Genomic DNA, 17,919 nt, shown 5'->3' with positions numbered 1-17,919 from the left:
GAGAGACAGAGAGGAAGGAGAGGGGGAGGGGTGGAGAAGCAGATGGGCGCTTACCCTGTATGCCCTGGCCGGGAATCGAACCTGGGACTTCTGCACGCCAGGCCGACACTCTACCACTGAGCCAACTGGCCAGGGAGAAATTAGTGGCATTTTTATACACTAATAATAAGTTACCAGAAAGAAAGGTTAAGAAAAAAATCCCATTAACTATTGCAACAACAACAAAAAAGGCACCTAAGAATAAATTTAACCAAGAAGGTAAAAGTCCTGTACTCAGTAAATTATAAGATGCAAAAGAAAAAAATTGAAAAAAAACCAAATAAGTGGAAGTATACTATGTTCATGGATAGTAAAAATAACATCATTAAAATGTCCATACTACCCAAAGCAATCTACAGATTCAATGCAATTCCTATTAATATCCCAATGGTGTAGCTCATTTATCTAGAACACATATTCCAAAAATATATATGGAAGCACAAAAGACCCAAAATAGCCTTAGCAATATTTAGAAAAATTGTACTGTGGGGAAAATTATCACAGTAGTTGATATCGAACTGTAGTACAAGGCCACCATAATCAAAACAGCATGGCACTGGCACAAGAACAGGCATATATAGATCATTAGAGTAGAATACCAAATACAGATATAAACCTACACCTTTACAGTCAATTAAAATTTTACAAAGGAGGCAAGAACATACAATAAGGTAAAGATGGTCTCTTCAATAAATGGTGTTGGAAAAACTGGACAGACACATGCAAAAAATAAAACTGGTGAAACCACTGTGCAAAGTAGTATGAAGTTTCTTCAAAAAATTAAAAATGGAACTGCATTTTGATCCAGTGGTCCCACTTTTAGGACTATTATCTGAAGAAACCCGAAACACTAATTCCAAATATATGCCCTACGTTAACTGCAGTTATTTATTTATTTATTTATGTTTAACAGAATATTCTCTCTCTTTTTTTTTTAGATTTTATTTATTTATTTTAGAGAGAGAGGACAGAGAGAGAGAGAGAGAGAGACAGCGAGAGAGAAGGAGCAGAAAGCATCAACTCCCATATGTGCCTTGACCAGGGAAGCCCGGGGTTTAGAACCGGCAACACAGCATTCCAGGTCGACGCTTTACCCACTGCGCCACCACAGGTCAGGCGCAGAGTTATTTATAATAGTCAAGATCTGCAAACAGCCCAAGTGCCCATCAGTAGATGAGTGGATAAAAAAACTGTGGTACATTTATACAATGGAACACTACTCAGCCATAAAAAGGAGGAAATCTTACCTTTTGCAACAGCATGGATGGACTTGGAGAGTATTATGCTAAGTAAAATAAGCTAGTCAGAGAAAGACAAATACCATATGATCTCACTTATATGTGGAATCTAATGAACATAATAAACTGATGAACAGAATAAAAATAAAGGCATGGATACATGGAACAGAATGACAGCTATCAGAGGGGAGGGGTGTTAGAGGCTGGGTGAAAGAAGGTGGAGATTAAGTAGAAAAACATACACATTTACACAAAACACACAGACACAAATAACAGCATGGTGATAGCCAGAGGGGGAAAGGGGTGTGGAGGGGTAGGTGAGGATGAGCAAAGGGGAAAAATGGGGATGGAAAGATACTTTGCTTGGGGCTATGGACACATGGTGCAGGGTGCAGATGATGTTTGTTAAGTAGTATACTTGAAATCTGTATGGTTTTGTGAACCAATGTCACTCCAATAAATTCAATTTTAAAAAGTTAAAAAATTTCAGAATAGAGGGACATACTGCTTTTTTATCCAGGGTGATCAAGGTAGATCTTTATATACATGACTCATTGAGAGATTGACATTTCAGAAATACTTGAAAAAAGTGAGTTTTGCCAAGTGGTTACAGAAAGAGGTAGATTTCAAGACAAGTGGAAAAGATCAGATCAGATATGACATATTCATAGAACAGTAAGGAGAACAGGGTGCTTGGAGTGGAGCAAGTGATGAAGAGAAGAGATCAGAGAGATTTGAAGGAAGGAGGATAATTATGAAAGACCTTGTATTTTATTGTAAAGATTTTGTCTATTAATCTGAGCGATTTTAACCCACTAAAAGATTTTGAGCAAAAATAGTCCTGACTTATCTTTTCCTTAAACAAGATCACCCTGATTGCTATGTCTGTAATAGAATGTAATAGAATGAAAGGAAACAGGGCAATAAATCAGGCTAGAGATGAAAGTGGTTTGAACCAGGATAATGGCAATGGAGATGATGGAAAATAGTCAGATTGTGGACATATTTTGAAGGTAGAACCATATGGATAATCTTGTTAAAGATTTGATGTTGGAAAGAGGAGGAAAAGAAAGGGGAGAGAACAAATCTAAAATTTTGATTCAAGTAAATAAAAGAAGAGAACCGCCATCAAAAGACATAGTTTGGTAAAAAATAATAATAATCAGGAGTTCAATTCTGGACATATTAGGTTGAAGATCTCTACTACATTTCCAAGTAGAGAAGTCAAGTGGGCAGTAAAAAAATAAAAATTTAGAGAAAAATACATGTTCTTGACTGGACATTTGGAAGTTTTAGTATCCAGGTGCTATGTAAAAATGGGACTTTAAATAGAGACGTGATATCACTAGAGGAATGAGTGCAGATAAAGAGTAAGTCCAAGGATGAAGTCTGGGAGCATTCTAACATGAACCAATAACATTTTGTAATTACACAGAGGAGTGGAAAGGGAGGGAGGAAGAGAGGAAGGAACAAGGCTTAACTTTTGATATAAAGTCCATCAGGAAGTTAAGAGTGTACCACAAAGAGTAAGAGGTGTATAGCAAAATTTACTAGTTTGGAGAGGAAAATATAACAGTGTTTTAGGCATATAGGTAGGCAGACAATAACGTGTGGAAAAAAATCTTGGGAAAGGCATTAGGACTATTGATAAAGATTTACGAGTTGTTTATGTTACATATAGAGTATATATTTATATAAGAGTATATAAACAGAGAAAGGCGATCTGACTATGGATTTTAAAGGAGACTATTGAGAAAAGAAGAAATACAAATAATGCAGTCACATGAAGATGAAAAAGAAATATAGAGTTTTAAGATAATATTCATAATTAATAATGTAAAATGTTACACAGAAGTGATATAAAATGAGTACTGGAGATAGATAATTAACTTAGGGAATCAGAAGATTTTAAGTGATTTTTAAGAATTATCAAAACCTCTCTCCACCTTTCCAATAGAAAATAAGTTACTTAGGTTTATATATTGTTTCAAGAAAGTGTGGAAAATAATACTAAAATTTTATGTGGCTATGATTAAAATTATATATGTTCCATTTATTAACATTGTGGGATGGAGTCTAATTGGTTCATAAAATAGTTGGTATGTAACTTTTCCCACTCCCCTTAACCCATTTTTAAATGCACGGGGAAGAAATACATGTGGTTACCAGAGGGAAAGGTTGAGGAAGGCAGCAAAGGGTAAAGGAGGTAAAATACACATGATGATGGACAGAGATTTAACTTGGGGTGGTGAGCACACAATGCAATAAACAGATGATGTATTATAGAACTGTAAACTTAAAACCTATATAATTTTATTAACCAATGCCACTCCATAAATTTAATTACAAAATTTCTATATACCCATGCCTGGAATTGCTTCCTCGTGAAACCTATATTTCAGTATCAATCAAAATTCTAATTTTTGTTGAAAAACAATAATAGCATTGCAAATGTTAAAATTACCCTTGATTTCAGTTTATCAGAATAAACAAAATAAAGAGCACATGGAAAATATTATTTCTGAATTAGTTAATTTTCAAGACATCTGCCCTTCAAACTTGGAAATATTGAATAAAGCAGACAAAACTGTTCATTACTGAAAAAAGGCTGATAACATAGTTTTAAAAGTGTTATGAATAGTTGTAACTGATAATGGAAGTCTGACAGATATGTAGTCAGGAACTAGAAACAAATCTCTGCATATGGGCAACAAAGTATTAACAGATTTGCTGGCAAATTACTGTATGTTTAAAATGCTAGTTAAAGCCCTGGCCAGGTGGCTCAGTGAATGAAATGTCGTTTCAATGCACTGAGGTTGCAGGTTCGACCCCTGGTTAGAGCACGTATAAGAAGTAATCAATGAGTGCACATTTAAATGGAACAACTAGGTGGGATAATTAGGTAAAACTGTGAGTTGATGCCTCTCTCTTTCTTTCCTTTCCCTCCCCCTCTTTTCCTTCCTCTTGGTCCTCTTTCTCTCAAATCAATAGAATAATTTTAAAATTTATAATATATGCTAGTTAACATGGAGGGGGATGGCAATTCACATTGAGTTGCCTTAAGAACGATTTCACAGAGAACACAGGTTTATTGGCTTGATAGTCAATAATAATCTGATAGTCCAATTATTTGATATACTATTGATTGAAGCATTTATTCTCCATCAAAACTAGTTGTAATGATAGAGCTTAAAACAAAAAGGACATAAAAGACAATGTAAAAAAATTTGTAACAATTACCATGTTTAAGCCCTAGTTATCATGATAGTTTTGTAAATGTAATTTTCTATCATTTACTAAAGATATAAGCCTATGAAAAGGTATCATTTCAGAAGCTATAATACTATAATCTTGATTTTGATGTTCATAGAAAGAATATCAGCCCTAGCTAGTGGCTCAGTGGATAGAGCATCGGCCCAGCATATAAACATCCTGGGTTTGATTCCCAGTCAGGGCACACAGGAGAAGCAACCATCTTCTTTTTCCCCTCTATCTCCCCCTCCTCTCCCTCTTTCCTACTCCATCCAGTGGCTCAGTTGATTTGAGCATGGCCCTGGCTACTGTGGATGGCTCTGTTGATATGAGCATGTCCGCCTCAAGGTGCTAAAAATAGCTTGGTACTGGGGCATTCAGGATTGCCGGGTGGATCTCAGTCAGGGTGTATCAAGAGTGTGCCTCACTATATCCCTCCTCTTACTTAAAAAAAAAAAGAAAGAAAAAAGAATAAAAGAAAGAATATGGAGATAGCTTTAAATTTCTAAAACTGACAAAATCCAAAAATTTAAAGTCATCTCTATATAATTTTTAAGAACAGCAAAATCAGGATTATTGTATAGTAGTCTCTGAAATGTTAACTTTAAAATGTGTTATTAAAAACTGTCTCAAAATAACACTCCATTTAAAAATAGCAAAATATATGATATTACACAGCAGTCTTTTGATCTCAATGGATTATTAAATGACTTGCTATATAGTCTAGCCACTGGCAGAAAGAAAAATATTAAAACAAGCAAAGATAAATTTTTATAACATTGAAGCAAACAATCTAATTAAAAAATGGGGAGTGGACCTAAAAGACAATTCTCCTAAAAAGACAGATATATGAAAAGATGCTCATCTTCACTAGCTGTTAGATAAATGCAAATCAAAACTACAATGAGATATGACCTCACACCTTTTAGACTGGCTGTTTTCAATAAGACAGGTAATAAAAATTGTTCGAGAGGCTGTGGAGAAAAAAAAACCCTCATTCACTTCTGGTAGGAATGTAAACTGGTACAGCCATTATAAAAGGCAAAATAGTGGTTTCTCAAAAAATTAAGAATAGAATTACCATATGGCCCAGTAATACCTTTACTGGGTATCTACTCAAAAAATTTGAAAACACTAGTATGCAAAGACACATGCACCCCATGTTCATCACAGCATTGTTCACAGTGACCAAGGCATGGAAATAACCAAAGTGTCTCTCAATACAGTATTGGATAAAGAAGATGTGGTACATCTATACAATGGAATATTACTCAGCCATAAGAAATGATGACATATTGCCATTTACAACAACATGGATGGATCTTCAGAACATTATACTGAGTGAAACAAGCAAATCAGAAAAAGCTAAGAAATATATGATTTTACACATAGGTGGGATATAAAAATGAGACTTATGAACATAGATAAAAGGGAAGTGTTTACCAGGGGAGAAGGAAGGGGGGAGAGAGTAAAGAAGGACAAATATACGGTAATGGATAATGATTTGACTTTGAGTAACGGACATACAATGCAATCAACAGTTCAAGTGCTATAGAGATGTTCAACTAAAACTTATATACTCATATTGATCAATGTCAGCCCATTAATTTAATTTCTAAATAAAAGAAATTTGAAATCGATAAATAATGAACCCAGAATAACTACTATGACTTATTCAGGTCTTCTAAATACTCTTCATAATAGCAAACAAACAAAAATTCCAGACAGTATTAACCCAAATAACAAAAGATTCTTAGAAAGTATATATTTTTTAAAAAAAATACAATTCATCGGCCCTGGCCGGTTGGCTCAGCGGTAGAGCGTCGGCCTGGCGTACGGGGGACCTGGGTTCGACTCCCGGCCAGGGCACATAGGAGAAGCGCCCATTTGCTTCTCAACCCCCCCCCTTCCTCTCTGTCTCTCTCTTCCCCTCCTGCAGCCAAGGCTCCATTGGAGCAAAGATGGCCCGGGCGCTGGGGATGGCTCCTTGGCCTCTGCCCCAGGTGCTAGAGTGGCTCTGGTCGCGGCAGAGCGACACCCCTGAGGGGGGCAGAGCATCGCCCCCTGGTGGGCAGAGCGTCGCCCCTGGTGGGCGTGCCGGGTGGATCCAGGTTGGGCGCATGTGGGAGTCTGTCTGACTGTCTCTCCCTGTTTCCAGCTTCAGAAAAATACAAAAAAAAAAAAAAAAATACAATTCATCGACCTGGAAATGCTGAGGTCGCCGGTTCGAAACCCTGGGCTTGCCTGGTCAAGGCACATATGGGAGTTGCTTCCAGCTCCTCCCTTCTTTTCTCTCTCTGTCTCTCTTTCCTCTCTCTCCCTCTCTGTCTCTCTCTCCTCTCTAAAAATGAATAAATAAAATAAAAAAATACAATTCAGTTAACAGAATGGAAAAATAATAAAATGACCATATATCTTTTTGCCATTCTGAAAAAAAAAAAATTAAAAAACTGACATGTGCCAAACAGGGCATCAATGACCTGAAGAAACTATTTAGGATAAATAAAACCTGATGTCACTAGATATTTAGTAAGTAGAAAAAGTAATTATCAAAGGACTAGGATATAATTGGAAAAAAATTGTAATGATTCCCAAGCAAAAGACCATGAGAAATATTTTTTGCAGTCTTAGTAAATTAATGTATTGTTCACCCTTAATACAAAAATAAATGCTAAAGGATAATCATTGGAATTTTTATAAAGTAGTACTCTGAAAGCATGTTAATTGATGCCACTGTAACAAAATTGCCCCCAAAAAATTCTTAACGATCATTGATACATTGTAGGATGTATCACACAATAAAACAAAGTTTGATCAAGGTAAAAATAGTTAAACACTTGAACTCTGTTAGGCTAATTCACCTTCCAGAAGAAGAAAAACATTTTTATAATATTAAGAGTATAATATTATATTTTTTCCAGAATTTATTTTTTAAAAAGGGCTATTCACTTACATTTTAAATTATCACATAGTTTATAATAATAAATTAGCAAATATTTAAAACTACAATATCATAATTTTAAATGTAGCTGTACCTGATACTTAATCAACATAAAATCAATGAAAAAAATTTCAAAACAGTTAATTCAAATATTTGACATATTTGGGTCTGCTTGTGATGTCAAAAAGATTTTATTCTTTTTCACACTGTTTGCCCAGTATATAAAGAAGTTGCATTTACACAATAACTCCTCAAAATTATAATAAAATTCTTATTAGTAGTTTAAAAAAAGAAATGTATAAGTATTGACTTACCTAAAATATTTCGATAAGAATATTCAATCTAACCATTGATACAGGTAGTCTAGCAACTGAAACTATTCAGGAGTTTAAATTACATTAAGGTCGATTTTTAGAGGGATGAGGAGGCAGGATATTTCTTTCTCACTTTATTTGTCTGTCTTTTGGTAAATAATGATGAATTATACTTCCTTTTTTTATTATTGTAAAATAATTCTGAAAGTCTTACCTGATACTACACCAACTCCATCATCACAGTCATAGTCAGAGACTTCACTATCACTTATTCTCTTTGACCCTATAAATAAAACAGATATAAATAAAATTGCTGATCACTGAGGGAAAAAGCCCTCACCAACCTGAAAAATAAATGAAAAAATTTTGAATGGAACTTGAAAATAAATACAAATAGAAGGAAAATCACTTCTAGCTCACAAACATATTTTTACATATATTTCATGATGTAGGTGAATTATTCTTGAGTTCTTGAAATTAATCACAAAAAGCTTGTATATGGTTTAAAACTTGAAATAATATTAAATATAAAATAATATATGTAAGTGATTTGACTCTGACTGATAAAATCTATTGGACAAATTGCTAAGCCAAAATAGTTAAGTCAAGTCAGTTTTAGATGCTTTTAGACCAAGACACTTAAGTTTAAGTAAATTTCAAAACATAAACAACATGTTATTTCAAAAGCATTCATGTGCTTTTTCTAATATGCATGTCTAATAAACAAAGTGTTCTCGATTATTTATTTTTCATACTTATAGAGAGGAAGCATCATTAAAAACATCTCAAATATCCATTTTAAACTATTAGTTTCGATATTTCTCTCTTGTTTTGAGAAGTTTGAAATAAAGCATCCACAAACTGAAAAATACATCTAAATTTTGAATTGTATTAAATTTCTTAAGAAATAGCCTAAGACAGAACAGTAATGATTATTATAATTTACGAGCGCCATGTGTATGTTTTTGTTACAAAACAAATCTGTAACAAAATTTTAAAATGTTAATCTTGTTCTGCAAAAATAGCATTGATCTGAATTAAGCAGAACTTTGATGGCTAAAACAGATTGTCTTCACAGTTATAAAATACATCACATATATAAACATGTTATATTTTATTTTTTAATATATCTTTTGACTACATATGTTTCAGCAATAGGCATACCCTACACAATAGATAAAGTGTTGCTATTTCAAAAAAGTGACTTTTTTTGTCTACTTACATTACATGCTACTCATTAGACAGACTAAACTCAGTTATCAGAAAATAAATGCTTCCCCATAGGTTTATAAAACATTGAGAGCTCACATTGTATAATATGTCTAAAGGAGCAATATTTAAACATTGCAGGAATGCTCTTCAATATTAGAAATACTCTACACACTCTTTTTTTTGTTGTTTATTTTTAACCCTTGCCCTCTTGGTAGTGGAAGAATCTTTGTTGCCATGAATTGCACTCTTATTTTTTCTCCTTTTCATGGTAGGTAGAAGAAAATCATTTGTTTTGAACATGTGGCCCCCCTGAATAAACTATTTTCCTTCTAAATCCTTATGTCATTAAACTTTAGACTCAATCAAATCTGGGACTTTTATAGCTCCAATGATATGCAAACTGTAATACTATGACAACATCCCAATGGACTGGGCATAAAAGGGTTTATAGAATTTGGACAAGCAATCTAAACAGACACAGAAGACAGGAGGGACAACACAGATGAAGCTATTGAGAGATTTAAAAATTGTTACCAGTTTATAAAAGGTTTCACCTTGTAACTGCTCAAGAACAGTGAAATGATTCGGTTAATATGCCAAGTTCACTACAGAGCATAAAGATTACATGGCATTTATTGGTTAAATATCAGATCTGCCACTGGTGTAAGATAATGACACCAGTAAAAAATGTAGTTCATTTTATCTGTCTTTGTAAGTGGTCTTGTTAGCATGACAGCATGGGACTGAGGGAAGGGAATGTATGTGGTTTGTGCAGGTTTCTCCTTTCCTAATCTTATTGATTAAAGTCTTCATGGAAATCTTGATCTATTTTGCTATTAATTCTAGAGAGGTTAAATATAGTATTATTTTCTATTTGGATCTTGTCTTTTCACATTATAATGAATTCAAAAACTTAGGTTTAATGTTATTGAGTGTACTGAGTTTCCTTTTTAAAAGTAGTGTTTGCAATGTCTTTTTAAAGAAATTTTCCTGAACTTATAAGCAGAGAGATATTTTTGTATACTGTCTGCTAAAAGTTTAAATTTTCCTTTTATCATTTACATAATCATCTGTCTTGACCAGGGTTTATGTATGGTATAAGAGATGATGCAAGCTCGCTTTTTCCACATGGAAATACATCCCAGCATTGTTTATTTACTACTTCCACCTATCTCCATAGATATTTACCATACATCGTTAAATCTAAGACAGCACTGAATGAATAATACATGACAATTGCAGAGATAAGAGATCCTTAAAAACTGTTCATTAGAGGACCTGAAGATGGCAGCGGAGTAAGCGGATGCACAGTATAGCAATACTATAATAGTAGGGGATTTCAATACCCCACTAACATCACTAGATAGATCCTCAAGAAAGAAAATTAACAAAGAAACAGCAGACTTATTAAACACACTAGATCAACTCGATTTAATAGATATCTTCAGAACCTTTCACCCTAAAGCAGCAGAATATACATTCTTTTCAAGTTCTCATGGTACATTCTCTAGGATAGACCACATATTAGGGCACAAAAGTGGTCTCAACAAATTTAAGAAGATGGAAATCATATCAAGCACTTTCTCCGATCACAATGGCATGAAACTAGAAATGAACCACAACAGAAAAGCTCAAAAATTCTCAAACACATGGAAACTAAATAGCAGGTTGTTAAATAACGAATGGGTAAACAATGAGATCAAAGAAGAAATAAAAAAATACCTAGAAACAAATGACAATGAGCATACAACAACTCAAAATTTATGGGATACAGCAAAAGCAGTACTGAGAGGGAAGTTCATAGCACTACAGGCACACTTTAAGAAGCTAGAAAAAGTTCAAATAAACAACTTAACCCTGCATCTAAAAGAACTAGAAAAAGAACAGCAAGTAAAGCCCAAATGTAGTAGAAGGAAGGAAATAATAAAGATCAGAGCAGAAATAAATGACATAGAGGCTAAAGAAATAATACAGAGGATCAATGAAACTAGGAGCTGGTTCTTTGAAAAGGTAAACAAGATCGATGAACCTTTAATGAGACTCACCAAGAAAAAAAGAGAGAGGACTCAAATAAATAAAATTAGAAATGAGAGGGGAGAAATAACAACTGACACAACAGAAATACAAAGGATTGTAAGAAAATACTATGAAGAACTGTACGCCAAAAAACTAGACAACCTAGATGAAATGGACAAATTCCTTGAAACATAATATCTTCCAAAAATCAATCTGGAAGAATCAGAAAACCTAAACAGACCGATTATACCAAATGAGATCAAAACAGTTATCAAAAAACTCCCAACAAAGAAAAGTCCAGGGCCTGATGGCTTCACAAGTGAATTCTACCAACTATTCAAACAAGAACTAACTCCTATCCTTCTCAAACTATTTAAAAAATTCAAGAGGAAGGAAAACTTCCAAGCTCCTTTTATGAGGTGAGCATAATTCTGATTCCAAAACCAGACAAAGACAACACAAAGAAAGAAAATTATAGGCCAATATCTCTGATGAATATAGATTCTAAAATCCTCAACAAAGTATTAGCAAACCAGATCCAACAATATATGGAAAAAATCATACACCATGACCAAGTGGGATTTATTCTGGGGAGGCAAGGCTGGTACAATATTCGTAAATCAATCAATGTGATTCATCACATAAACAAAAAGGAGAAAAACCACATGAAAATTTCAATAGATGCAGAAAAAGCATTTGATAAAATCCAGCACCCATTCATGGTCAAAACTCTCAGCAAAGTGGGAATACAGGGAACATACCTCAACATGATAAAAGCCATCTATGACAAACCCACAGCCAACATCATACTCAATGGGCAAAAATTAAAAGCAATCCCCTTAAGATCAGGAACAAGGCAGGGGTGCTCCCTTTCACCACTCTTATTCAACATAGTTCTGGAAGTCCTAGCCACAGCAATCAGACAAGAAGAAGAAATAAAAGGCATTCAAGTTGGAAAAGAAGAAGTAAAACTATCATTATTTGCAGATGATATGATATTGTATATAGAAAACCCTAAAGTCTCAGTAAAAAAACTACTGGACCTGATAAATGAATTCAGCAAAGTGGCAGGATATAAAATCAATACACAGAAATCAGAGGCATTTTTATATGCCAACAATGAACAGTCAGAAGAGAGATTAAGGAAACAATCCCCTTCACTATTACAACCAAAAAAATAAAGTACCTAGGAGTAAACTTAACCAACGAGACTAAAGACTTGTACTCAGAAAATTATAAAACATTGATAAAAGAAATCAAGGAAGATACAAACAAGTGGAAGCATATAGAATAAACATCATTAAAATATCTACATTACCTAAAGCAATCTATAAATTCAATGCAATACCAATTAAAATACCAATAACATACTTCAAAGACATAGATCACATATTCCAAAAATTTATATGGAACCAAAAAACCCACTACGAATAGCCTCAGGAATCTTTTTTTTTTTTTTCCCCTGTATTTTTCTGAAGCCGGAAACAGGGAGAGACAGTCAGACAGACTCCCGCATGCACCCGACTGGGATCCACCCGGCATGCCCACCAGGGGGCGACGCTCTTGCCCACCAGGGGGCGATGCTCTGCCCCTCTGGGGCGTCGCTCTGTTGTGACCAGAGCCACTCTAGCACCTGGGGCAGAGGCCGAGGAGCCATCCCCAGCGCCCGGGGCCATCTTTGCTCCAGTGGAGCCTTGGCTGCGGGAGGGGAAGAGAGAGACAGAGAGGAAAGAGAGGGGGAGGGGTGGAGAAGCAGATGGGCGCTTCTCCTGTGTGCCCTGGCCGGGAATCGAACCCTGGACTGCTGCACGCCAGGCCGACGCTCTACCACTGAGCCAACCGGCCAGGGCCTAGCCTCAGGAATCTTAAAAAAGAAGAATAAAGTGGGAGTATTACACTTCCTGATATCAAGTTATACTACAAGGCCATTGTACTCAAAACAGCCTGGTACTGGCATAAGAACAAGCATAGATCAGTGGAACAGAACAGAGAACCCAGAAATAAACCTACAGCTCTATGGACAACTGATATTTGACAAAGGAGGTAAGGAAATACAATGGAGTAAAGACAGCCTCTTTAACAAATGGTGTTGAGAAAATTGGACAGCTACCTGCAAAAAAATGAAACTAGATCACCAGTTTACACCACTCACAAAAATAAACTCAAAATGGATAAAAGATTTAAATTTAAGCTGTGAAACCATAAGCATCTTAGAAGAAAATATAGGCAGTAAGCTCTCCGACATCTCTCGGAGCAATATATTTGCTGATTTATCTCCACGGGGAAGTGAAATAAAAGACAGGATAAACAAATAGGACTGTATCAAACTAAAAAGCTTTTGCACAGCTAAAGACAATAAGAACAGAATAAAAAGACAAACTACGCAATGGGAGAATATATTTGACAATACGTCTGATAAGGGGTTAATAAACAAAATTTATAAAGAATGTGTAAATCTCAACATCAGGAAGACAAACAATCCAATCAAAAAATGGGAGGCCTGACCTGTGGTGGCACAGTGGATAAAGCGTCTACCTGGAAATGCTGAGGTCGCCAGTTCGAAACCCTGGGCTTGCCTGGTCAAGGCACATATGGGAGTTGATGCTTCCTGCTCCTCCCCCCCCCTTCTCTCTCTGTCTCTCCTCTCTTTCCCTCTCTGTCTCTCTCTCTCTCCTCTCTAAAAATGAATAAATAAATAAAAAATTTTAAAAATGGGAAAAAGAAATGAATAGACACTTCTCCAAAGAGGACATACAGATGGCCAATAGACATATGAAAAAATGCTCAACAGCACTAATCATTAGAGAAATGCAAATTAAAACCACAATGAGAGATCATCTCACACCAGCCAGAATGGCGCTCCTCAATAAAACAACACAGAATAAGTGCTGGTGAGGATGTGGAGGAAAGGGAACCTTCCTGCACTGCTGGTGGGAATGCAGACTGGTGCAGCCTCTGTGGAAAACAGTATGGAGATTCCTCAAAAAATTGAAAATCGAACTGCCTTTTTTTTTTTTTTAATAATTTTATTTTTTTAATGGGGTGACATCAATAAATCAGGATATATATATTCAAAGATAACAAGCCCAGGTTATCTTGTCGTTCAATTATGTTGCATATCAGAAAAAACCGAACTGCCTTTTGACCCAGCTATCCCACTTTTAGGAATATACCCTAAGAACACCATAGAACGGCTCCAAAAGGAGAAATGCACCCCCATGTTTGTGGCAGCATTGTTCACAATAGCGAAGATCTGGAAACAGCCCAAGTGTCCATCAGAGGACAAGTGGATTAAAAAGCTTTGGTACATATATACTATGGAATACTACTCAGCCATATGACATGATAACATCGGATCATTTACAATAATATGGATGGACCTTGATAACATTATATGGAGTGAAATAAGTAAATCAGAAAAAACTAAGAACTATATGAATCCATACATAGATGGGATATAAAAATGAGACTCAGAGACATGAACAAGAATATGATGGTAACGGGGGTGGGGGGGTGGGGGTAGGGGGCAGGGGGCGAGGAAGGAGAGAGGGGTGGGGGAGGGGAGGCGCACAAAGAAAACCAGATAGAAGGTGAGGGAAGACAATTTGACTTTGGGTGAGGGGTATACAGCATAATCAAATGTCAAAATAATCTGGAGAAGTTTTCTCTCAACATTTGTACCCTGATTTATCAATGTCACTACATTAAATTTAATAAAAATAAAAAAACAAAAAAAACCCCTGTTCATTAGAGATGTGCTTATTTTAAAAAAAATTTTCAAATGTATAGGTGCAATTTATCTTTCTTTAATTGACATAGTAACATTCTAAATAAAATTTTTTAAATTTTTTATTTATTTATTTTAGTGAGGAGGGAGAGAGAGAGAGAGAGAGAGAGAAAGAGAGAAAGGGTCAACTCCTATATGTGCCTTGGCCAGCAAGACCATGGTTTCAAACCAGTGACCTCAGCAATCCAGGTCGATGCTTCATCCACTGTGCCATATGTGTCAGGCAAAAAAAGTAGATTACATTATGTCAATTCTTTAACAGTCATCTAAAAATCAAACTATTGAATAGTATCAATATATTAATAATTAATAATCATGGATATAATAGAGGAATGTGAATTGTTAGGTGCAGAATTCCTTATTTAACCATGAGATTAAACTTGTTAATTGTGTAGTTTGATTCTTTGGTATCTCCCCTAATGTTTTATTTGTTTGACCAAGAAATGAATGAGAACAAATTATATTGGAATTATATTGTTGATGTTTTTCTCTAGTTTTACTTTATGTTTATTAATTCTATTCATGCAAGCAAGTTTAAAATTATTTCAATAGATGTAGAAAAACAAATTGAAACATTTTACCCCATCAATGATAAAATGTTTCAGCAAAGTAGTAATAAAGAAACTTCCTCAAGTTTATAGAGGGCAGGTACATAACTTACAGCTAATTATACACTTAATTGGAAAATATAGAATGCATTTCCCCAAGACAAAGAATAAGCCAGGGATGTTTATTTTAGCCCAATCTATTCAATACTGTACTTAAGTAACAGAAAATGCAGTAAGAAAAATAAATGAAAGGTATACAGATTGGAAAGCAAGAATAACATAATCGTGTAAATTAAAAACCCTAAGGAAACTTATTAAGACTAACAAGTAAATTTAGCAGATTGCAAATTACATGGTCAATATATAAAAGGAATTGTATTTCTTAGAAAACAGCAGTTAAGAATTGGAAAATTAATTTCAAAGTCACTGTTATCTACAAGACTATCCAAACACAAAATTTTTAGAAATACATTTCACAAAAAAATGTGCAAAACAGGTATGCCCAAATCACAAAATACTGCTGTGTTCGTTTCCTAGGGATGATGTAACAGAGTATCAAAAACTGGGTAGATTGTCCCACTGTGTAACAGAAATTTATTGTCTCACATTTTGGAGGGCAGAAGTCCAAAATCAGGGGATAAGCAGTGCCACACTCTTTCTGATGACTCTAGGGAATAATCCTTCCCTTCCCTCGTCTCTTCCAGGTTCTGGTGTTTGTCAGCAATCCTTGACATTCTTTCCCTTATAGATGCATCACTGCAGTCAAATTGGCATTTTCTCCAAGTGTCTTCATTTTGTCTTCCTTCTGTGCATGTCTACTTTTCATAAGTGTCCAAATTTCTACTTTTTATAAGAAAACCAGTCATATTGGGTTAGAGCCCATCCAAATGACCTCAAAATTGAAAATTCGATGACCTCTGAAAGACTCTATTTCTAGTTAAGGTCACATTCTGAGGTACTGGGAATTAGGTAGGACTTCAGTGACATATTTTGAGGAGGACAATTCAACTCATAATAACTGCTAACAAACTAAAAACATTTAAATAAATGGAAAGGCTTTAGTGCAAAGTTAGAAGCCAGGTATTATTGGAATAACATGGTCAGGGTGCTGAGAAAAAATAAAAGTCATTCTAGACTTTTATATATGCTTAAACTTTCTATAAGGAATAAACGCAAAGACAACAATGATAACAATTACTAACTTGAGGCAGAGGTTAAATTATGGTATTAATATGTTAAATAATACAAGGAAGGTTATGAGTTAGATTTTTAAATTTTTATATGATTTGGAAAAGAAGTAGAGAGGTTAATTAATGTTACTTTGTTAAATGTGCATGTTATAATTTCAATAGTCACTATTAAATACTGTAGATAAAAAGCAGAGTGCACAGAATAATAGTATGATATGTCACTGTTAGAAAAAAATAATTATCTTCATGAATGTTTGAGTATGCACAGAATATGATTTTGTTTATTCATAGTGTGTTTTTATTTACCTGAATTTTGCCAAATGATTTTCTTACTCTTGAAATAATGATGTCTTTTTATTCCATTTTAGTTTAATATGGTGAATAACATTACATTAATTTTCAAATGCTAAATATTGCATTACTAGATAAACACCTATTGGTCACACTATATTACCTTTTCTATGTATTATAGCAGGGGTCCCCAAACTGCGGCCCCCTGAGGTCATTTATCCGGCCCCCGCCGCACTTCCAGAAGGGGCACCTCTTTCATTGGTGGTCAGTGAGAGGAGCACATTGACCATCTCATTAGCCAAAAGCAGGCCCATAGTTCCCATTGAAATACAGGTTAGTTTGTTGATTTAAATTTACTTATTCTTTATTTTAAATACTGTATTTGTTCCCGTTTTGTTTTTTTACTCTAAAAGAAGATATGTGCAGTGTGCATAGGGATTTGTTCATAGTTTTTTTATAGTCCGGCCCTCCAGCAGTCTGAGGGACAGTGAACTGGCCCACTGTGTAAAAAGTTTGGGGACCCCTGTATTATAGAATTTAATTTGCTATATCATTCTAAATTTAATTTTCTAAATTGGCTAAAATATATATAAGGTGTGCATATTTTTTTAACTACATTTTTGTCAGGTGTCAGTCAATATCAAGATAATGCTTGAGTCATAAAAGAACTTGGGAAATATTCTCAACGTTACAGTTTTCTAGAAGAGTCTGTGTAGTTATTATGTAGCTATTATATTTTCCTTAAGTGTTCGGTAAATTTCATTGGTGAAGTCATCTGGGCCTTGAATTTTCTTTGTGGGCAAGTTTTTAACCACACATTCTTTTTCTTAAATAAATATTGAAATATTCAAGTTATTTCTTAGTTAACCTCTAGTTTCTGTCTTTAAAGGACATTTTAGATTTCATCTATGTTGTCATGTGTATTAGCATAAAGTTATTTAAAATTTTTTTTTACTATCCTCATAATATTTGTAAAATCTGACTACAGCTGTCCATTTCCTAATATTGGTAATTATTGTGTTTTCTCTATTTCTTTCTTTTTATTTTTTTTCTGATCATTATTCTTATAAGTTTATCAGTTTTATTAATCT

At 34.6% G+C, this 17,919-nt stretch overlaps 1 protein-coding gene across 49 annotated transcripts in view; it reads right to left on the bottom strand.

Moving 5' to 3' along the window:
• The window catches only part of RIMS2 (regulating synaptic membrane exocytosis 2), a 644,704-nt gene that overhangs the window by 255,408 nt on the left and 371,377 nt on the right, over positions 1–17,919 (bottom strand). For all 49 annotated transcript variants that reach the window (XM_066379295.1, XM_066379287.1, XM_066379300.1 and 46 more), the window contains one exon: positions 7,999–8,067. In XM_066379295.1, coding sequence (XP_066235392.1) covers positions 7,999–8,067 — 69 coding nt within the window. The remainder of the gene's footprint in view (positions 1–7,998; positions 8,068–17,919) is intronic.

The sequence above is a fragment of the Saccopteryx leptura genome, chromosome 3 (assembly GCF_036850995.1).
Source record: "Saccopteryx leptura isolate mSacLep1 chromosome 3, mSacLep1_pri_phased_curated, whole genome shotgun sequence".
Taxonomy (NCBI): domain Eukaryota; kingdom Metazoa; phylum Chordata; class Mammalia; order Chiroptera; family Emballonuridae; genus Saccopteryx; species Saccopteryx leptura.
This window is presented reverse-complemented; position numbering and strand designations above follow the sequence as displayed.